At 44.6% G+C, this 17,634-nt stretch overlaps 1 protein-coding gene across 1 annotated transcript in view; it reads right to left on the minus strand.

Moving 5' to 3' along the window:
* The window catches only part of LOC309553254 (RNA-binding protein 27-like), a 186,821-nt gene that overhangs the window by 88,451 nt on the left and 80,736 nt on the right, over nucleotides 1-17,634 (minus strand). The window contains exons 8-10 of the mRNA XM_082254244.1: nucleotides 16,146-16,283; nucleotides 6,690-6,842; nucleotides 4,031-4,175 (exon numbers count right to left, since the gene is read on the minus strand). Coding sequence (XP_082110370.1) covers nucleotides 4,031-4,175; nucleotides 6,690-6,842; nucleotides 16,146-16,283 — 436 coding nt within the window. The remainder of the gene's footprint in view (nucleotides 1-4,030; nucleotides 4,176-6,689; nucleotides 6,843-16,145; nucleotides 16,284-17,634) is intronic.

The following is a 17,634-nucleotide window of genomic DNA, read 5'->3' on the forward strand; positions in this document are numbered from 1 at the left end:
CAATTACAAAATGTCAATCGAGCTGCACGGTGCTGGGCAGTAAGCACAAGGCCCACTAGAGGACATCAGGCCCTCAGGCCACCCTCATTAAGTCTGTTTCTGATTGTTTGGTCAGAGACATTCACACCAGTGGCCTGCTAGGAGGTCATTTTGTAGGGCTCTGGCAGTGTTCATCCTGTTCCCCCCTTGCACAAAGGAACAAATACTGTTTTGGAGGTTGTCTCACTGTTGCCCATCTAGTGCACATGTTAATTTCATTAACACCAAAGCAGCTGAAACTGATTAACAACCCCCTCTGCTACTTAACTGACCAGATTAGTATCCCAGGAGTTTCACTGACCTAATGCTGTACTCAATAAAAAGTGTGCCTAAATAATTTTTTTGAGCAGTGTACAAGAAACGTCTTAACTGTGCTTGCCAACAAGGGTTTATCTAAATACCAAGTCATGGTTTGCTTGGGGATCAAATCCTTATTTTACCCACTGAATTGCAACTCAATTTATAACATTTGTATTGTTTGTTTTTTTTTGTGGATTTTTGGTTGACATTCTGTCTCCATCATTTAAAATACCTCTTTGATAAAAGTGATAGACCCTTGATTTCTTCATAAGTGGGCAAACTTAAAAAATTATACTGGGGATCAAATAATTTTTCCCACTGTATATTAAATCCCTAAAAATGGAAATGTAAATTTGCCCCCTTTTTGGTCTGTTAAATATAGCACCGAAAGTTTTTTAAATAGTTCAATAACAGCAAAAAAATAGCTATGGGTCCTCCCAGAAATCCAGTTCTGTCCTGTGTGCTCTGCAGTGTTATCTCAAAAAGATTATTAGCCATGCCCAGTTAAGCGCCAGAAACTACAAAACCCTCTCTCCATGCTAAGGAGATAAAGAGAGAGAGGAATTCTAGCCACACACACGTTTGTCCTAGAGTAACAAAACTGTAAACAGTATGGTGAGTGAGCGTTGTCACCGTATAACAGGAAGTGTGTTAATAGCAGGATCACCAGGTGAAAATAATGGAAGGGGGGTCTGAAAAACAAAGAAATGTGACCACCCCACCTAAGTACTGGTAAGCTACAATATATTAATTTTTTGTCATTGAGTGGAGTTACACTTTTAGGCCTTGTTTGAGCATCTCATTTTTCAGCCGTTAATTTCAGACGTATTTGTCTTACTGCATTTGCGTGCATTTTCGCGCATAAAAAAAAAAAAAAAAAAAATAAAAAAAATACAACAAACAAGCCTGTGGCTTTCCTTTGAAAAACTAAAATCTATACAAAAAAAAGTTTTGAAATGCAGAGCAGCTTTGAGCCATTGTATTAGCTTATCTAATATACAAGACTGCAAGTTAGGATTATGTGCCTTGATGAAAAACCACCCTTTTAAAAGTAGATGTTGCAAACTTGCTAAACCACTCCATAGATGAATTTTAACGCCAAAAAGAAAAATCAAAGCACCTTTGTATACAATTATACTACAAATGAGCCTAAAATGGAATACCAATTGGAGGTACCATCATGCACATAGCTACTGCAAAAATTGGAGAGCTTAAAATGTGTACCTCCTGAAGAAGCAGTGTTTAACCACAAAACATGTAGGAGGAGAATGCACACATTGAGAAGCCACTATACCTCGGACCTCCTTACTGGAGTACACTAGGTATCAGTGGAATCAATATACAGCTAAACCAACTTTTGATACTTCTTTATATTTTAAAAGTAATTGTGTGTGTTATTCTGATTTGTTCAGATATGACATTTTTGACTTTTGCATAAACAAACATGTTCCTAATTCTATCCCTTATTGTTTTGATTCTGAGGTACCAAGTCCAAATTTTCCAGTTTCAGAAACTAACAGGGGGAACAGTCTCATCTCCCATTTTTGTAGTTTGTATAGAACCAATTTATTATAAAAACAACATATGCAAACAGTCTTACATTGATATGAATAAGCCAACATACAGTGCATCTGAAAAGTATTCACAGCGCTTCACTTTTTCCACATTTTGTTATGTTACAGCCTTCTTCCAAAACAGGTTAAAAATTCATTACTTTCCTCATAATTCTACAAAAAATACCCCATAATGACAAGGTGAAAGAAGTTTGTTTATAAACTTTGCAAATGTATTAAAAAATAAAAGAAGGAATCACATGTACATAAGTATTCACAGCCTTTGCCATGACACTCAATATTGAACTCAGGTGCATCCTGTTTCCACTGATCATCCTTAGGGCTCTTTCACACGGGCGGTCCGATCAGATCCGCCGGTCAGTTTTTTAGGCGGATCTGATCGGATCCTCCATGCAGCTCTATGGGGCAGCGGGTGTCAGCGGAGACACCTCCGCTGACACCCACTGCCATCCGCATCCGATCCTGTGCTGAAATCTGGACGGATGGAAACCCTATTTTTCCATCCGTTCAGTAATCGGAGCGGAGCGGATCTGATGAGAGCGGACAAGCGGTCCGCTCTCCTCCGATCCCCCATAGAGGGCAGCGGGTGCTGAGACACCTCCCTCTCCGCTCTGCAAGCGGAGACGGAGCTGTCATCCGCCCGGCTCAGCGGGGATCGCGGATCGATCCCCGCTGAGCAACACGGATCCGCCTGCGGAGGCGGACCGTGTGAAAGAGCCCTTATGCTGTTTCTCAAACTTGATTGGATTCCACCTGTGGTAAATTCAGTTGATTGGACACGATTTGGAAAGGTACACATGTCTATATAAGGTCCCTCAGTTAACAGTGCATGTCAGAGCACAAACCAAGCCATGAAGTCCAAGGAATTGTCTGTAAACCTCTGAGACAGGATTGTATCGAGGCACAGATCTGGGGGAAGAGTACAGAAAAATGTCTGCAGCATTGAAGGTTCCAATGAGCACAGTGGTCTCCATCATCCGTAAATGGAAAAAGCTTGGAACAACCAGAACTCTTCCTAGAGCGGGCCACTGGGCCAAACTGAGCGATCGGGGGAGAAGGGCCTTAATCAGGGAGGTGACCAAGAACCCGATGGTCACTCAGAGTTCCAGCATTTCTCTGTGGAAAGAGGAGAACCTTCCAGAAGAACAACCAGCTCTGCAGCACTCCACTTAATCAGGCCTGTATAATAAAGTGGCCAGATGGAAGCCACGACAGCCTGCCTGGAGTTTGCTAAAAGGCACCTGAAGGACTCTCAGATCATGAGAAACAAAATTCTATGGTCTGATGCAACAAAGAATTAACTCTTTGGCCTGAATGGCAAACGTCATGTCTGAAGGAAACCAGGCACCGCTCATCACCTGGCCAACACCATACCTACAGTGAAGCATAGTGGTGGCAGCATCATGCTGTGGGGATGTTTTTCAGCGGCAGAAACTGTCATGGTTGAGTGAAAGAGGAATGAAGCAATGTACAGAGACAGCCTTGATGAAAACCTGCTTCAGAGCGCTCTGGACCTCAGACTGGAGTGAAGGATCATCTTCAAACAGGACAACGACCCTAAGTACACAGCCAAGATAACAAGTGAGTGGCTACAAGACAACTCTGTGAATGTCCTTGAGTGACCCAGCAAGAGTCCAGACTTGAACCCGATTGAACATCTCTGGAGAGATCTGAAAATGGCTGTGCACAGACACCCATCCAACCTGATGGAGCTCAGGAGGTCCTGCAAAAAATGGGGGAAACTGCCCAAAAATAGGTGTGCCAAGCTCGTAGCATCATACTCAAAAAGACTTGAGGCTGTAATTGGTGCCAAAGGTGCTTCAACAAAGCATTGAGCAAAGGCTGTGAATACATCTGTACATGTGTTTCTTTTTTTTGTCCCCAGTGACATGATCATGTTAAATTATAGTCCATATCCTTAGCTGTGGGAATACATTTTGTGGCCCTACAGATCACCTCCCTGGTGCAGACGCTGAAAGCTATTTTTTTTTATGCAATAACCATTTTCATATTCAATGATTCTATACACTAATATAGACATGAATGAATTGTGAGCTTTTCTGTGGCAAAGAACTGCCATGTTTGATAAAATCCAGGTACAGGTTCAAGAACCTTACTTGTCTGCCCAAGGTTTCTTAGCAAAAGGGCCATCGTTCATGTTTCCAAGTGGTCTCTTTCTGTCAGGTTCCACCACCACTCTGTTCAGATTACTATTTTCAGCTGCAGCAGGAGGTGGTTCAGTCTGGATGACAATATTAGCAGCTATAAAAAAGAAAAATGTAAAATAGCATAAAACTACTAATTATACAGATAAGAGTTGGACAAAATGGAGTTCTACAACAATCATTACAGAATGTGAGTGGTTCTCTGAGTAGGTTAACAAACGTACATAAAAGTAACAAAGAAGCTAGTCAGGAAGAACCATCAGATTCCTAGAGGAGAACAAAGTGCCTCAAATCCATGTATAGAGTTCCAGCTGCATTAGAAACGAATAGTAGAAAAAAAAAAAAAAAGCACACACTAATTTATTTCACCTGAGAAAGTGAGAGATCTGGAAAAGGGAGTGTTAATAAAAAGGACACTTGCCCGTCTAGGAACCAAGCGCAGTCTTCACTCGGGCTGGTTCTTTAGCAGTCCCTGGCATAGTTAATGTGGGAAACCGGCTGTGACTCTTTGCAGCTTCACAGCCAGCTTCCACGCTGCAATTTGTGAATAGTCCCCCAAAGCCTGGGACCTGTGACATGCCTCAAGAATACATTTTATATATATTAGGGTAGGCAGAAAAGTGAAACTTCCGCCTTAAAGTGGTAGTAAACTTCTTTTTTTTTAATTGCTGACAAGCAGGGTATTTATGACAGAAGAGACCCTATTGGTCTCTTCTGTCATACACGCTTCCTCCTGCCTGTCAGCTGTAATGTACACTGAGCCATGCATGCACAACTAAGCGAAAATTTACGGCCCATATCTATGCCATGGTGATGTGAAGTCATCACAGCCCAGCCATTCAAATGGCTGAAGGCACAGAACGCAGAAGGAAGACTGGATGAAGATGGACATGCCAGGGTCCCCCCCAGGTCAATCACATCACAGCGCTGAAGGGCACCATTGACAGGCAAGTCCGCCATAAATGTGCCAATATGCTGTGCATACTAGCAGTATTATGGCATAACCCACCTGGGGGCCCCTAAAAAGCAAAATAAAATAATTTAGCAGACCTAACTTCCACTCTGAAGCAAAACTGTGCTTTGCCCATTCTAGATAAAGCAACAGGCTTTGCTATAGACGCCACTTAATTTTTTTAGAAAAGCACAAGTTTGCTATTATTGGAATAAGATTTAACCTTGCAATCATAATACTATCAAATTTTTATATACTTTTTATTGTAAGCATGCTTTGTCTAATATTGTATTACATATACAGATTTGTAAAATCAACCTCTAGAATGTTAAACCTCAAGCACACAGACGTTTGGAGACGTAGTCAGGGTCTGGCGTATAAATCTTAACATTTTTCCGCTACCAATGAGATACAGCTGCCCATAGAGGTGTGCTTGTGTAGTGATGATATTTATTTTGCATCTGTGTTTATCTAGGCATTCGCATACAAAATATTCTCCAAACACAGAACTCCAAAATTTGGGAAACAACATGCGACTGCGTGGGTAAATGCTGGTGCAATAAAAGCATCAGTGTTTAGAGGAGTACAATCGCGTACTGGCATTCGTACGTGCATTTTCATATTATACAGATCCTACCTACGCCTCTAAATATTCATGTGTCATGAGTCCTTAAGATTATTAGATTCTAGAACACAAACGTAAAAGGAAATTGTGTTACATATGTCGCATACTGTGGCAAGCTGGGAGGAAAAAAAAGGAGGCAGACAAGTTAATCACTGAGCATCACCACAAACAGGAAGCAAAGCCTACATGTGTATTGAGCAAATATGGATGCCCAACTGCAGTTTTAATAATTCTAGTCCTTGTAAGGTTAGAGTCAGTAAGAGTAATGGGTTATGGACAAGAGGAAGATCTGATAGGTGCTATAGGCTTTGGGTCAAGTTGGGGTGTGATATATTTTAAACAGAGGCAAAACACACATGGCAGCTAAGATACAGTTTCCCCTGCAGTGCTCTGTTGTTGCATAAACCATTTTCAGTAGCCAATGACAAACTACTGTAGTCTGGCACAAAGCTGTACATTAAGTTTATGTGTGAACAAGAACTAAAAAGAGATATGCACAGCTCTTTAACACATGCACAATATTCTATATTATGTCTCTTAAATTATTGCAAGTTCTAAAAATGACCCGAGGATCCTGCCAGAAATGCAGCAAGCTTCAAAGTTCAAGTAATGGGCTGACACTGCTTCACATGAAATTCCAAGAAATGTCAAACCCGCTTGTGTTATGCTCGGCTAGACTACATTACCACATATTCTTTTCTTCACCTACATAGCCCCTCTTTGTGTACATTATCAGCATTTGGATCCATAACATATCAACTGCTGATGCTGTCAGCTGACTACAGAAGTCAGGAGTCAACTGGATTTATTTTTGAGTACTTCAGAATTTTTAGAAGAGATACAACATGGAAATGTGCATTTACTGGAGCGCTATGCTGAAAGTGGTTTTTCTAGATTTTTCCCATACACATACTTTAGGGTGTTTAATATTATCAAATCCTTTATAGGGTATACAAAGACCCATTCCACTTTCATCATAAAATACCACAAAGTGTAGCTTATATGCGACACCTAATCAACAAAAATCTACTAACCTCTTGGTGGTGTATCCATGTCACCTGATGTCAAACCTATCAGATTTGACCTTTGCTGCTGCTGTGGCCGTGTATAAAATGGTCGGTACCCAGTTCTACCTGTGCCAGTAAGACTTGGAGCTTCAGGGTTGTACCCATCAGGTTCATACGTATCTAGGGGGGTAAAATCAAAAGCATAAAATCAGAAATCCAAGAAAAATCTACAAATAAATATCATGCCAAGCAGAGTGGTTTTGTTTTTATATTTTATTAGCTTTGTGTTGGAGCCTCTATTTAGGTGTTTTTGCCATCAAAGTCTCAATGGGAGAGTTTTACTGCATGTAACAGGGAACGGAGTCATCGTGTACTGAACGTGCAAAGGGAAACTGAAAGCAATGGAGGAAAAGAAAGGACTGAGCTTCTAACCCTTACCCACTCTATCCAAAACAGGCTAAAGAAAAGTTTTAATGGGCTTTTTACCATCATATACATTCCACCCATCTATAAAATTGTTGTTAGCAGCAGCAATGACACAATGGAGGAAAGGGCACAGGGCTTGGTATAATTTGACAGTGATCCAAGTTACCACCAACCCTGCTGAAGAGGTGCGTAGTGTTGGCGAGACACTGTATGTGCATGCTTGTGTAGGTATGTGCCTCGACTTGGAATTATAATCCATGGAGCTTTGAGAAGCATTTAGACCAAGATGAAACACTTTCAAGAGTCATGTGACACACAAAAATGCATTATGAAAAATGTTCTCACGTATTATGCTTCAAAAAAAGCCAAGTAGGTAGGCATGTGCATGTATTTTCTGCAGACGAGGCTTATATTATTGAAATGTATGAGAAAATCCAGTGAAAAATGGATTTTTGTAAAATCTTACCGTAAAATCCTTTTCTCTTAGCTCATTGACAGACGTAGTCCTCGGTGATACACCACCTTCGGGTTATGTTGCCTCCACAGGAGCAGGACTAGACAGGAAATTAAAAAGCTCTGGCCACACCCTAGGGGCAGTCCCAGAGGGTATATCCTCTCTCTCTCTGCCTCAGCAAATCAGTTATGTGAAAAAGCAGTCTTTAGAGATTTTAACCCAACTCAAAAAACAGAGGGGCGGGGACTACGTCTGTCAATGAGCTAAGAGAAAAGGATTTTACGGTAAGATTTTACAAAAATCCATTTTTCTCTAGCGCTCATTGACAGACGTAGTCCTCGGTGATACACCACCTTCGGGACGTCCCAGAGCAGTATCACAACTGAGGGGTGGGAAAATGAAATCAAATCCCAATCTAGAAGGCCCAACCGGTGCCAACTAGAAGTTTACAATGCTCATCCTTAATGATGAGACTCAACAAAAAAAAGAGAAAATTTTTTTTTTTTTTTTTTTTCAAACAGAAAAAAACCCTTGAGGTAGACCACCGGTCTCCTCAAATTGCGGCCTGCAAAACCTTGCGGCCAAATGAGGCATCCGCCGATGCCGTCACATCAATTTTATAGAATTTTGTAAAGGTATGTACCGACGACCAGGTGGCCGCCTTACATACCTGGACCACTGACGCCTGATGGCGAAAGGCCCAGGAAGTACTGAGCGCTCGAGTGGAGTGCGCCCTAACAGGGAACGGAGGACTCTGACCCTTAATAGAATAAGCCTGTACCACCGTTTGTCTAATCCATTTGGCAATGGTCGCGGCAGATGCAGGCAAACCCTTTCTGGGGCCATCCGTGATCACAAAAAGTGAATCCGTCTTACGGAAAGATTCCGTAGCTTTCAGGTATACCCTGATTGCCCGAACCACATCTAAGGAATGCAACGCATGTTCCCGATGATGCTTGGGCTGAGGACACAAGGAAGGTAGTACAATATCTTCATTCAGATGAAAATCTGAAACCACCTTAGGAAGAAAAGATGGCTTAGGATGAAGTACTACCTTATCCCTATGAATCACTAGGTATGGGGACTGGCATGATAATGCAGCCAGTTCTGACACCCTGCGAGCAGAAGTAATAGCCACCAAGAAGGCCACCTTCTGGGATAAAGTAAGCAAGGGAATCTCCCTGATGTTTTCAAAGGGAGGTTTCTGTAGAACCGACAAAACCAAATTAAGATCCCAGGGCGGTAAGGGCGCGCGGACTGGAGGAGCCAGGTGCCGCACCCCCTGGATGAAATTCCGCACCAAGGATTTGGTAGCTAAAGGCTTCTGAAAGAAGATTGCTAATGCTGAAACTTGACCCTTGATGGTGCTCAAGGCTAGCTTCTGCTCAACCCCTTGTTGCAAAAAGGCCAATATTCGAGTCACCGAATAGGTACGTGGAGGAAATCCTAAAGATTCGCACCACGCAATATAAGTCTTCCATGTGTGATAATAGACTTTGCTGGAAGTCGCTTTCCTTGCTTTAATAAGGGTAGGAATGACTGAAGTAGACAAACCTCTGTCCTTCAGTACTTGGGTCTCAATGGCCAGGACATTAAACCCAGCGACTGTAAAGCATGATGGTAAATTGGTCCTTGAGACCACAGACACTCCCTGAGACGAAGTTCCCACGGAACGTCTACGACTAACATGTCCAAGTCGGCCAGGCCGGCTTGAGGAGGCCAGCCTAGAATTTCTAGGACCACTGGCGCTGATAGAATCTGAACCAGGCGTCCCTAGAGGTATCTGGCCCCGACCATCCGAGAAAGTCTGGTCGTTTTCTGTTCCCACACTTATCAGATACCTGATAGTTATCAGGAAAGGTGATCTTTTCTGGTTGAACCTCAGGGACCGAAGTCACCCGACTAGAGGCTACTTGGCCTATCTGGTCAACCAGATCCGATTCCTGTGAGGTATCGGGACTAATCTTAGGAAAAGGTAAAGGAAAAGATCTATTCAGGGAACGGTAACTACCGCTTCCTGTAGTACTTAAATGTTGGAAGGGAAGAATCGCACCGGTAGTAGTGGTTGATGCTCGATCTAATGTCCTGAATACCGGTGAAAACGTCCCCCCACCCTGAAACCGGGTGGGGGCGCACCTTCAGGCTGTGTACTCCTTTGCTTCGGGTTTGGCTGGGTTGGTCCTTTGCTTGTCCGACCAGCCCTTCTTGAACCCTCCTGGAGGAGTCTTGCCTTTCCCGCTAGTACCAGCCGGGCGCCCTTTATGGGCGGTAAAGAAAGGTCCTCGCTTGTTGCGAGGTCCCTTAGCTTTAGCAGCCTGTGGCAAAAAAGTGCTCTTGCCCCCAGTGGCATCCTTAATGATTTCATCTAGGTTGGCCCCAAATAGACGATTCCCCTGAAAAGGGAGATTAGTCAAGGTCTTTTTGGAACCTAGGTCAGCTGACCAGCATTTTAACCACAGCACACGTCTGAGGATCACCGCTGACTTAGATGCATGCCCTAATAAGGGAATAGTGTCCAAGGCTGCGTCACAGATAAACTGTAGCCCTTGTATAATCTGTTCCATCAAATCAGATGTCTCCTGGGGAATATCTTTTCCCCTAAGATCTTGGCGTACCATTTTCGCCCATTCCGTAAGTGTCTGGGAAACTAGACCAATAACAATTACTGGTCTAAATGCTGACCCTATCAGAGAGAAGATGGTGCGGGACTCTGCTTCCATCTTTCGATCCACCGGATCCTTAAAGGACGAAGTGTCCTCCACTGGAATAACCGTGGCTTTATTCAGCCTGGAAATAGGTGGATCCACCACTGGTGGTACCGTCCATTTCTTAATGATGGATTCCTCAAACGGATAGCGTCTAGCAATACGCTTGGAAATAGTAAAGGTACGTTTAGAATGCTCCCATTCTCCTTTAATCTGATTACCGAAACATTTAGGTACAGGAAAAACCTTCACCGTTTTGATGGGCTTATTAGTACCAAAGGGAATCTCTGTTTCAGTTGCCTCTGCCGGTAAAGCCTCAAGTTTTAAGGTTTCCTGCACTGCCACAACTAGTGCGTCCACCAATGCTTCTTCCTGAATTATAGCAGGAGAAGAAGCGTCCTCCTCACTGTCTGAGGGGGCTTTACCTGGGATAACAGCCCTTGCAGAGGAACCTGCAACTGCAGTGACCATCTCTGAATCAGAGTCAGAGGTGTCAGATAGTATAGGGGTAGGCGGGGGTCGCTTCCTTGACCCCCGTCCCTGACAGGCCGCCTCCACCCGAGCCACCATAGACTCCAAAATTGCTGTAAATGACTCTATACTCTGTGCACCGGCGGGTCCCGTGGCCCCCTCGAGGGAAACAGGTGGGGGAATATGTGTGGCAGGGTCCATGATAATTCCAGTCACTTCCTGGATAATATAATTCAAAAATAAAAAACTTTTTTTTTTTTTTTTCAGACCCCCAGCGCCACAAAAGCCCCTTAGTGTTACCTGCTAGGGATCCCTATCGATCGAGAGAGAGAGAGAGAGAGATAGACCCCCAGGCTCACCACTTGATGCTCAGAGTTTAACTGCAACAGGTTACAGCGCTGTCTTGACAAACAGGAAGTCTTTTGGCTGGCTGCCCAGGAAGAAAGGAGGCGGCTCCGCCCCTCTGCACGCCTTCCGGCGCCTCCCCCAAGCTCCACGAGGTGTTTGGATCACCTCAAACATGGCCGCCCCCATGCTGGAGACACGAGGCTACGCCAAAATGGCGGCTCGTGCGATCCAGCAAAAAAAATGGCGGCGGCCTGTACTGAATAGCGGTGTGCTGCAGGGCACACAACACTCTCTCTGCATGGGGATATGGCGTGGTTGGCGGTACCGGCCCTGGCGGACCGCATGGCCATTCGGGAGGCCTGCTAATAGCTGGAGATCTGATTAGGAAGGCAGTCTACATGTCCGTGGCTTCTGACTGGTAGGTAGCTTATTCTTAACACCGTAAGATTCCCAGAATGCCACAGATTACATCTTTTTAACATGTATACAATTAGATTGTTAGCTCCCAAACCAAGCCTCCTGGCTTTTTGCACATAAAATCACACTCAAAGTAGGAGGATCTGTGTCATGTTATAGGATAGAGAGGGACTCTATCTTACCATACAGAGAGGGGCCCGCGTTCACCACAAGACCCGTCAGGGGAAAAGGGGGAACATACTACTCACCATACCGGAACCAGGCGGGCACCAACTCCTGACAGTACCCCTCTCCACCGGGGCGGGAGGGCTGTCGACCGATACGGACGCCGTGACTCATGGTCTTTGGCGTTTCAGCGAGACGTTTAACTCGCGTGGACAGTCCTTTAATGGGACTTTGTTGCGGCCGACCCAGCGCGGAGCTATGGCCTGCACGCGCTCGTAGGCTGAACTGGGGTGACCACCGGATCTCAACATCCAGCCCGTCGCCCAGTTCAGCTTTCTTGCTTGAAGATCTCACAGGAACACTGGAGAAAAAAAGCGGTCTAAAAAATCCTTTAAGAAAAAATTCTTGCCAGGACCTAAGATCCCAGCAAGGTATCTAGGTCCTTACTCCTAACTAGACAGAAAATAACTGATTTGCTGAGGCAGAGAGAGAGAGGATATACCCTCTGGGACTGCCCCTAGGGTGTGGCCAGAGCTTTTTAATTTCCTGTCTAGTCCTGCTCCTGTGGAGGCAACATAACCCGAAGGTGGTGTATCACCGAGGACTACGTCTGTCAATGAGCGCTAGAGAAATGACTTTATTGGAGTACATCACAGGACAGAGGACTTCAAATTCATTAACTACTTCGGTTATGCAGCCATCTGCAGATTAATGGACACAAAGGCAGAAATCTCCACACAAGCAGAACCCCTCATCTCAGCTAAGCCTTAGTTGGTAGTCAGCAATGAGGAACAGACAAGGTCCAGGAGGCACTAAGCACCCAAGTAGAGTGCGCCTTGACAGGGAAAGGAGGAACCTAACTCTGATGGAATAGACCTGCATAACAGTCTGTCTGATCCATCTGGAAATGGTCGCAGAGGAAGCAGACAACCCTTTCCAAGGCCCATCCATGAGCACAAATAAGGAGTCTTTCAAAAAAACTGCTTAGCTGCCAAGTACACCCCAAGTACCCCAGACCACATCCAAGGCATGCAAGGCAATTTCCTTTGGATGTTTAGGCCTGTGACACAGGGAAGGCAACACAATGTCTTCATTCAAATGAAAATCAGAGACAACCTTCTCATCTCTGTGAATCCCTAGGGAAGGTGAACGACAGGATAATGCCACCAGTTCCGACACCCTTCGTGCAGGAGAGCTGCATCCAAAGAGACATCAGAGAAAACTGCAGCCTCTGGACCAGCTGGTCTGCCAGCTCAGCAAAGGCAGGGGGGAGCCGTTACCCTCCAGGTCCTGCCGTAAAAGCTTAGCCCACTCAGTCAGCGTTTGCGACACCAGGGAATTGGTGAACACAGCCTCAGTGTACATAATGCGGGCCATAGCATTGCCTTCCCATCAGCCGGATCCTTAAAGGCCAGGGACTCTTCGGAATTATGGTTGCCTTGTTCAATCTTGAAACCGGAGGGTCCAACACCAGTGGAACAGTGCAATTCTTAATAAGGGACTCCTCATAGGGGTAACGCCTAGAAAATCGCTTAGGGACCCCAAGGGGACGCTTTGGTCGATCCCACTCTTTAGCGATAATTTTGCCAAAATAGGCGGGGAACGGAAACACCTTTGCCGCTCTGATTGGCTTGCGAATGCCAAAAGGGAACCTGCGCCTCAGTCGCAGTAGCGTCCTCCATCTTCAAGGTCTCACGCACAGATACAATCAGTGCTGCCACGAGCGCCTTTTTATGCGCGGTTGCAGATGTTAAGGAATCATCCTCACTATCAAGAGGATTCTGGGCGCGTGGTTGCAGACCCAACAGGGTGACCTACGTCTGTCGAATCAGATTCAGGATCTGATGCGACAGATGAGGCAGGGGGCTCTTTTTGCTTGTCCGTTGCCTGAAAGCCACCTCCGCCAGGGACACAAAGGACTGCAAAGGGAAAACCCCCCACTGCGTTGGCAGCACCACCCAGTCGCCAGGCACAAGCACCAAGCGATCCTTGGCCGAGAGGGAGAGAACCCCACCTGACTCCCCACCCAGCAGAAACAGGCATTTGCAGCCACCAGGATAATCTGCACTCCAAGTGCGGCCATCAGGAAGTAAAAAGATCCAGGAGTCAGCACCAGGTGATGAGGAGGGGCTCCTACTGCCAAAATCGCCACCCACAGGGCTCCGCTGTCATGGCCACCACTATTTTCAGTGGCAAACCACAGCAAAACAGCCACCATGCAAAGAAACACACAGGCTACAGCAAAATGGCAGCCCCTCTCAGCACCACGAGACAAGGCCTCTAGGGACCCAGGAGGGATCCCAAGGCTACAAGAACAGGCCCAGGCAGGATGGGGGCCCTGCCAGGACCCCCCACCAGGTACAACCCCCACCCCACGCACAGTCGATCATCTGGTCGCCAGTGGTGCACCCCCCCGGCCCCCATCGCCAGCAGAGCATCCGGCCCCCACCCAAACAGGTGGACCAGATCACCCACACAGCTCCAGCCTAGGTGAAAGGGGGTGCCTGATGGGAAGGAGAGGAACCCGGGGGTCCGACCATCCCAAGGAGGGGCCCACGGGGCCCTGATTAGGCAGAAAAAAACTGAGTACCTATAGCAGAGAGAGGGATTATACCCTCTGGGACTGCCCATAGGCGTAGCCAGATTTTTCTGCCTAATGTCCTACTCCTGTAGGGGGCAGTATAACCCAATGGTTATGAAGATCGGGAGCTGTGTCCGTCAATGAACGAAAGTGAAATAGCAAAATTCCAGCTTTTAGCCTCTGCAGCTTCCTAAATGCAGGTCACTCCAAAGGCCAATAGATGTCCTCCTACCCGCAAGTGAGGGGTGCCCCTTCACTGTGTTGAGGACTTGCCTCCGGATCTGAAAGTCTTTATGAAACTGGGACATAGGGTTTTACTTCGAGCCCAAAGCCCTGCGGATTATGAAAAGAACTCTGCTTGTATTCCAAAGGTGTTACCATTTTCTGACTAGTCACTTTCGCCTTCTTTTTTAGAGCGTGCTTTTACCCCCAGTCACCTACCCTTTGTAAGCATTCAAATCTGGACGAAAGCAATCACTCTCAAAGGGCAGCCTCTCTAGAGGTTTCTTACAGAGAAGTTCCTTCAACCAGCACTTAAGCCATAAGATCCTTATCAGATGGAAAAACATTGTACTCATTTGTGAAAGATGCCGCATGGAATCATCTCAAGTATCCACTGAAAAATTCAAAGCGCACAGGAATCCCTGAATCCAATTCTCTGGAAGGGAACTTAAACTTTGTCCAAACTTTAAGGCCGTGGCAGCTTTTATCAGGGAAAAGGACATCCTAAAGAAGGCTTTTAACCTCTTATTCATGGCATCTTCAGAGGGCACAACAAAAAAAGATTTATGATATTTTTGGCAGCCTCAATGGACCAGGAACTTTTGGAGAGGAGGATTCCTGAAGTGGTAAATACATTTTAGCATGCACCACATCCACTAGTGCGACTCCGACAGAGGATTCCCAATCCTCGACAACTTCCACTTCTTCCTCATCCTGAGGATGTTCTTCCAATGTCTGATCCGCCCCCAAATGGGAAAGAGGAGAAGTGGAGCACCCAGATTTGTGTTCCCGTCTTTCCAAGCCAGTAAGAACCCCCAATAGCTAATCTCTGAAATGGGTGCAGAAAATGTCTCAATTGACACAACGGAAGCAAAGAATTTTGCCCCTGGGACAGGGTTAGGATTCAGAGCTCATCTTACCCTTTGAGTAGCAATTTCAGGGCTACTTATGTAGGGGGTCCTCACTAAATATAAGGATTTGGGAGCCCACCTCATTGTTAATGTAAAGCCCCCTCTTGGCCTTCTGGCCACAGTGACCAATCCAGAAAAAGCCCTCCTCTGCCTCACCAGGAGTGTTAGGAATATGCCATGAATTAGGGGAAATAAAGCCCATGAAATAAATCTTTAGAGATAAATCTGTAGTTACATCCATCACCCCATGACACTAGTTAAACATTGAGCTTGGAGGAGTTATGCCTGGGACTCCTGCCTTTTTTTGGCCAGTTCTCACTCGCCTGAAGATGGAAGCTTAACTCAAATAGTCATGAATATGAATCCCTGTACGCCCTGTGATGTACGAAGAAAAGTTTCTATATTTATATGAAAACTCATAAAAGATGCATTTGCAACTTACATGTACTGCATTTATCTGACACAAAAGACATTTCAGATGTTCTAGGGTTTTTAATTTTTTTATTTAAATCATATCTGTCCATCCTGTGTAGCCTGTTCATACCACCAACAGAATTTTGATTTAAAAATGAAAGAACATTTGCCCTGCCCATTAAGGAGGACATTCAAAAACTAAATAGAAAGAGCCCTCTAGGTTAGAGGGAAAAGAAAGTGCTGAAGACTGAGGTCTGAATGTTACTGGACGGCCCTGTACTCTACAAGTCTAGATGCGTACCAATGATGTATAAGCATGATGTACTAGCTTTCTGGGCATGTGAAAAGTAAATAGTGAGCTATGCTTACGTTCTGACACGGAGTAGAGCAGATTCTGAGGAGGTAAGGGAGGAGGTAGTCTTGCTCCTACTGGTGCAAGACTGGGCACAGTACTTGTCCCGGGTTGTTCACGGTTATTTAGCAAGCCTGAATGCGTTATTGGAAGCCCTGTATATTTAAAAGCAAAAAATACTTCATTTTTATATAGTAGAGCATTTCATTACAAATTATATACTCTTGATTGTGACATACACACCAAAGTAAAAACAAAAATTTCACATAAGCATTCCCAGTCTTCAGATATCACTCAACATACCTTTGTTATTAAAGGTCTAACTTCAGTAAAATCTTTGTAGCATTTTATAAAAAAACTTTTTTTTAAATTAAGCATATTCCCATCCTATAGAACCGTAATCTTTGGAGTATATAAAGCCAAATCATTGAAGGACACAGGTCCCATCCATCATGCATGTTGGGTAGAGGGTTATCTTGGGCTGGTTTATAGTTTGTTTTTGTTTTGTTTTGTTTTTTTGCCAGCGTCCAATCTCCCTGTAGACGGCAGCAAAGCCTGACAGTATATCTCCCTCAATGGATGTTACGGTGAGAAGAAAAATCCTATTTTGTTTTTGATATAGTAGGAAATGAAAAAAGTTTTTTTTTTTTTTTTTTTTTATTGTGGTCTGTGTTACCACTGAATAGTTTCACATTTTCTTTTTGTCCTGGTGACCACTGTCAGAGACAGAAAGAATGAGGAAATCCAAATAGTTAATTGTCATTAGATCAAGAGTTGAAGATAAGTCTTTTAATAGAACACTTGTTCTGGTGACAAGGAGGTGAATTCCCCACAACTTTGTAGAGAGATTATTCCAATTTCTTGATATCACTTGGAGACAAGAAGTGACAGGATATCTCCCCAATGGGACACAAACAGCCAAAAATATACTGCCAGGAGTTTAAACTATTCCTTACTTTATCTAAAATAAGAGGCATTTTGACTTCCCTGTAAATTTCATATTTTGGAGTACAGTACAGGACATAGGCATAGTATTCATAGACCCCGTGTTATAGACTTGTACCTTCAGGTGATTAGACACTGAAAGCTCTTGAGGACATGCCTCCCCATAACCCTGACTCACTCCATGAATCCTCAGTTTCGTAACAAGCAAAGTATTCACAGAACCTGGGTAACAAGGACTCGATATGAGATAGAGAAAAACTGTATTGAGAAATAGGTATATGTGGGAACTGTGAAGAAAATGCTACAAGGACTGTGGTAGTTATGTGTAATCGCCCAGAAAGGTATTGGATTGAAGATCTGTCTTTTTTGGGTTGCGAGTAGGGATAAGCCCAAGTATTCCAGACTGGGGATGGAATGGAGAGCTTAGGAGGAAGTTACCTAACCAAGTTAAAAAAAAAAAAAAAAAAAAAAGAATTTCCAAGCTCAACTTACCAACCAGCCTGCGACCAACCGAATTAACCTGTCTAACAGCAGGCATTAAAAACAGGGGTTTCGTTGCAC

Source organism: Pelophylax lessonae (genome assembly GCF_965119305.1).
Source record: "Pelophylax lessonae genome assembly, chromosome: 4".
Classification (NCBI taxonomy): Eukaryota; Metazoa; Chordata; class Amphibia; order Anura; family Ranidae; genus Pelophylax; species Pelophylax lessonae.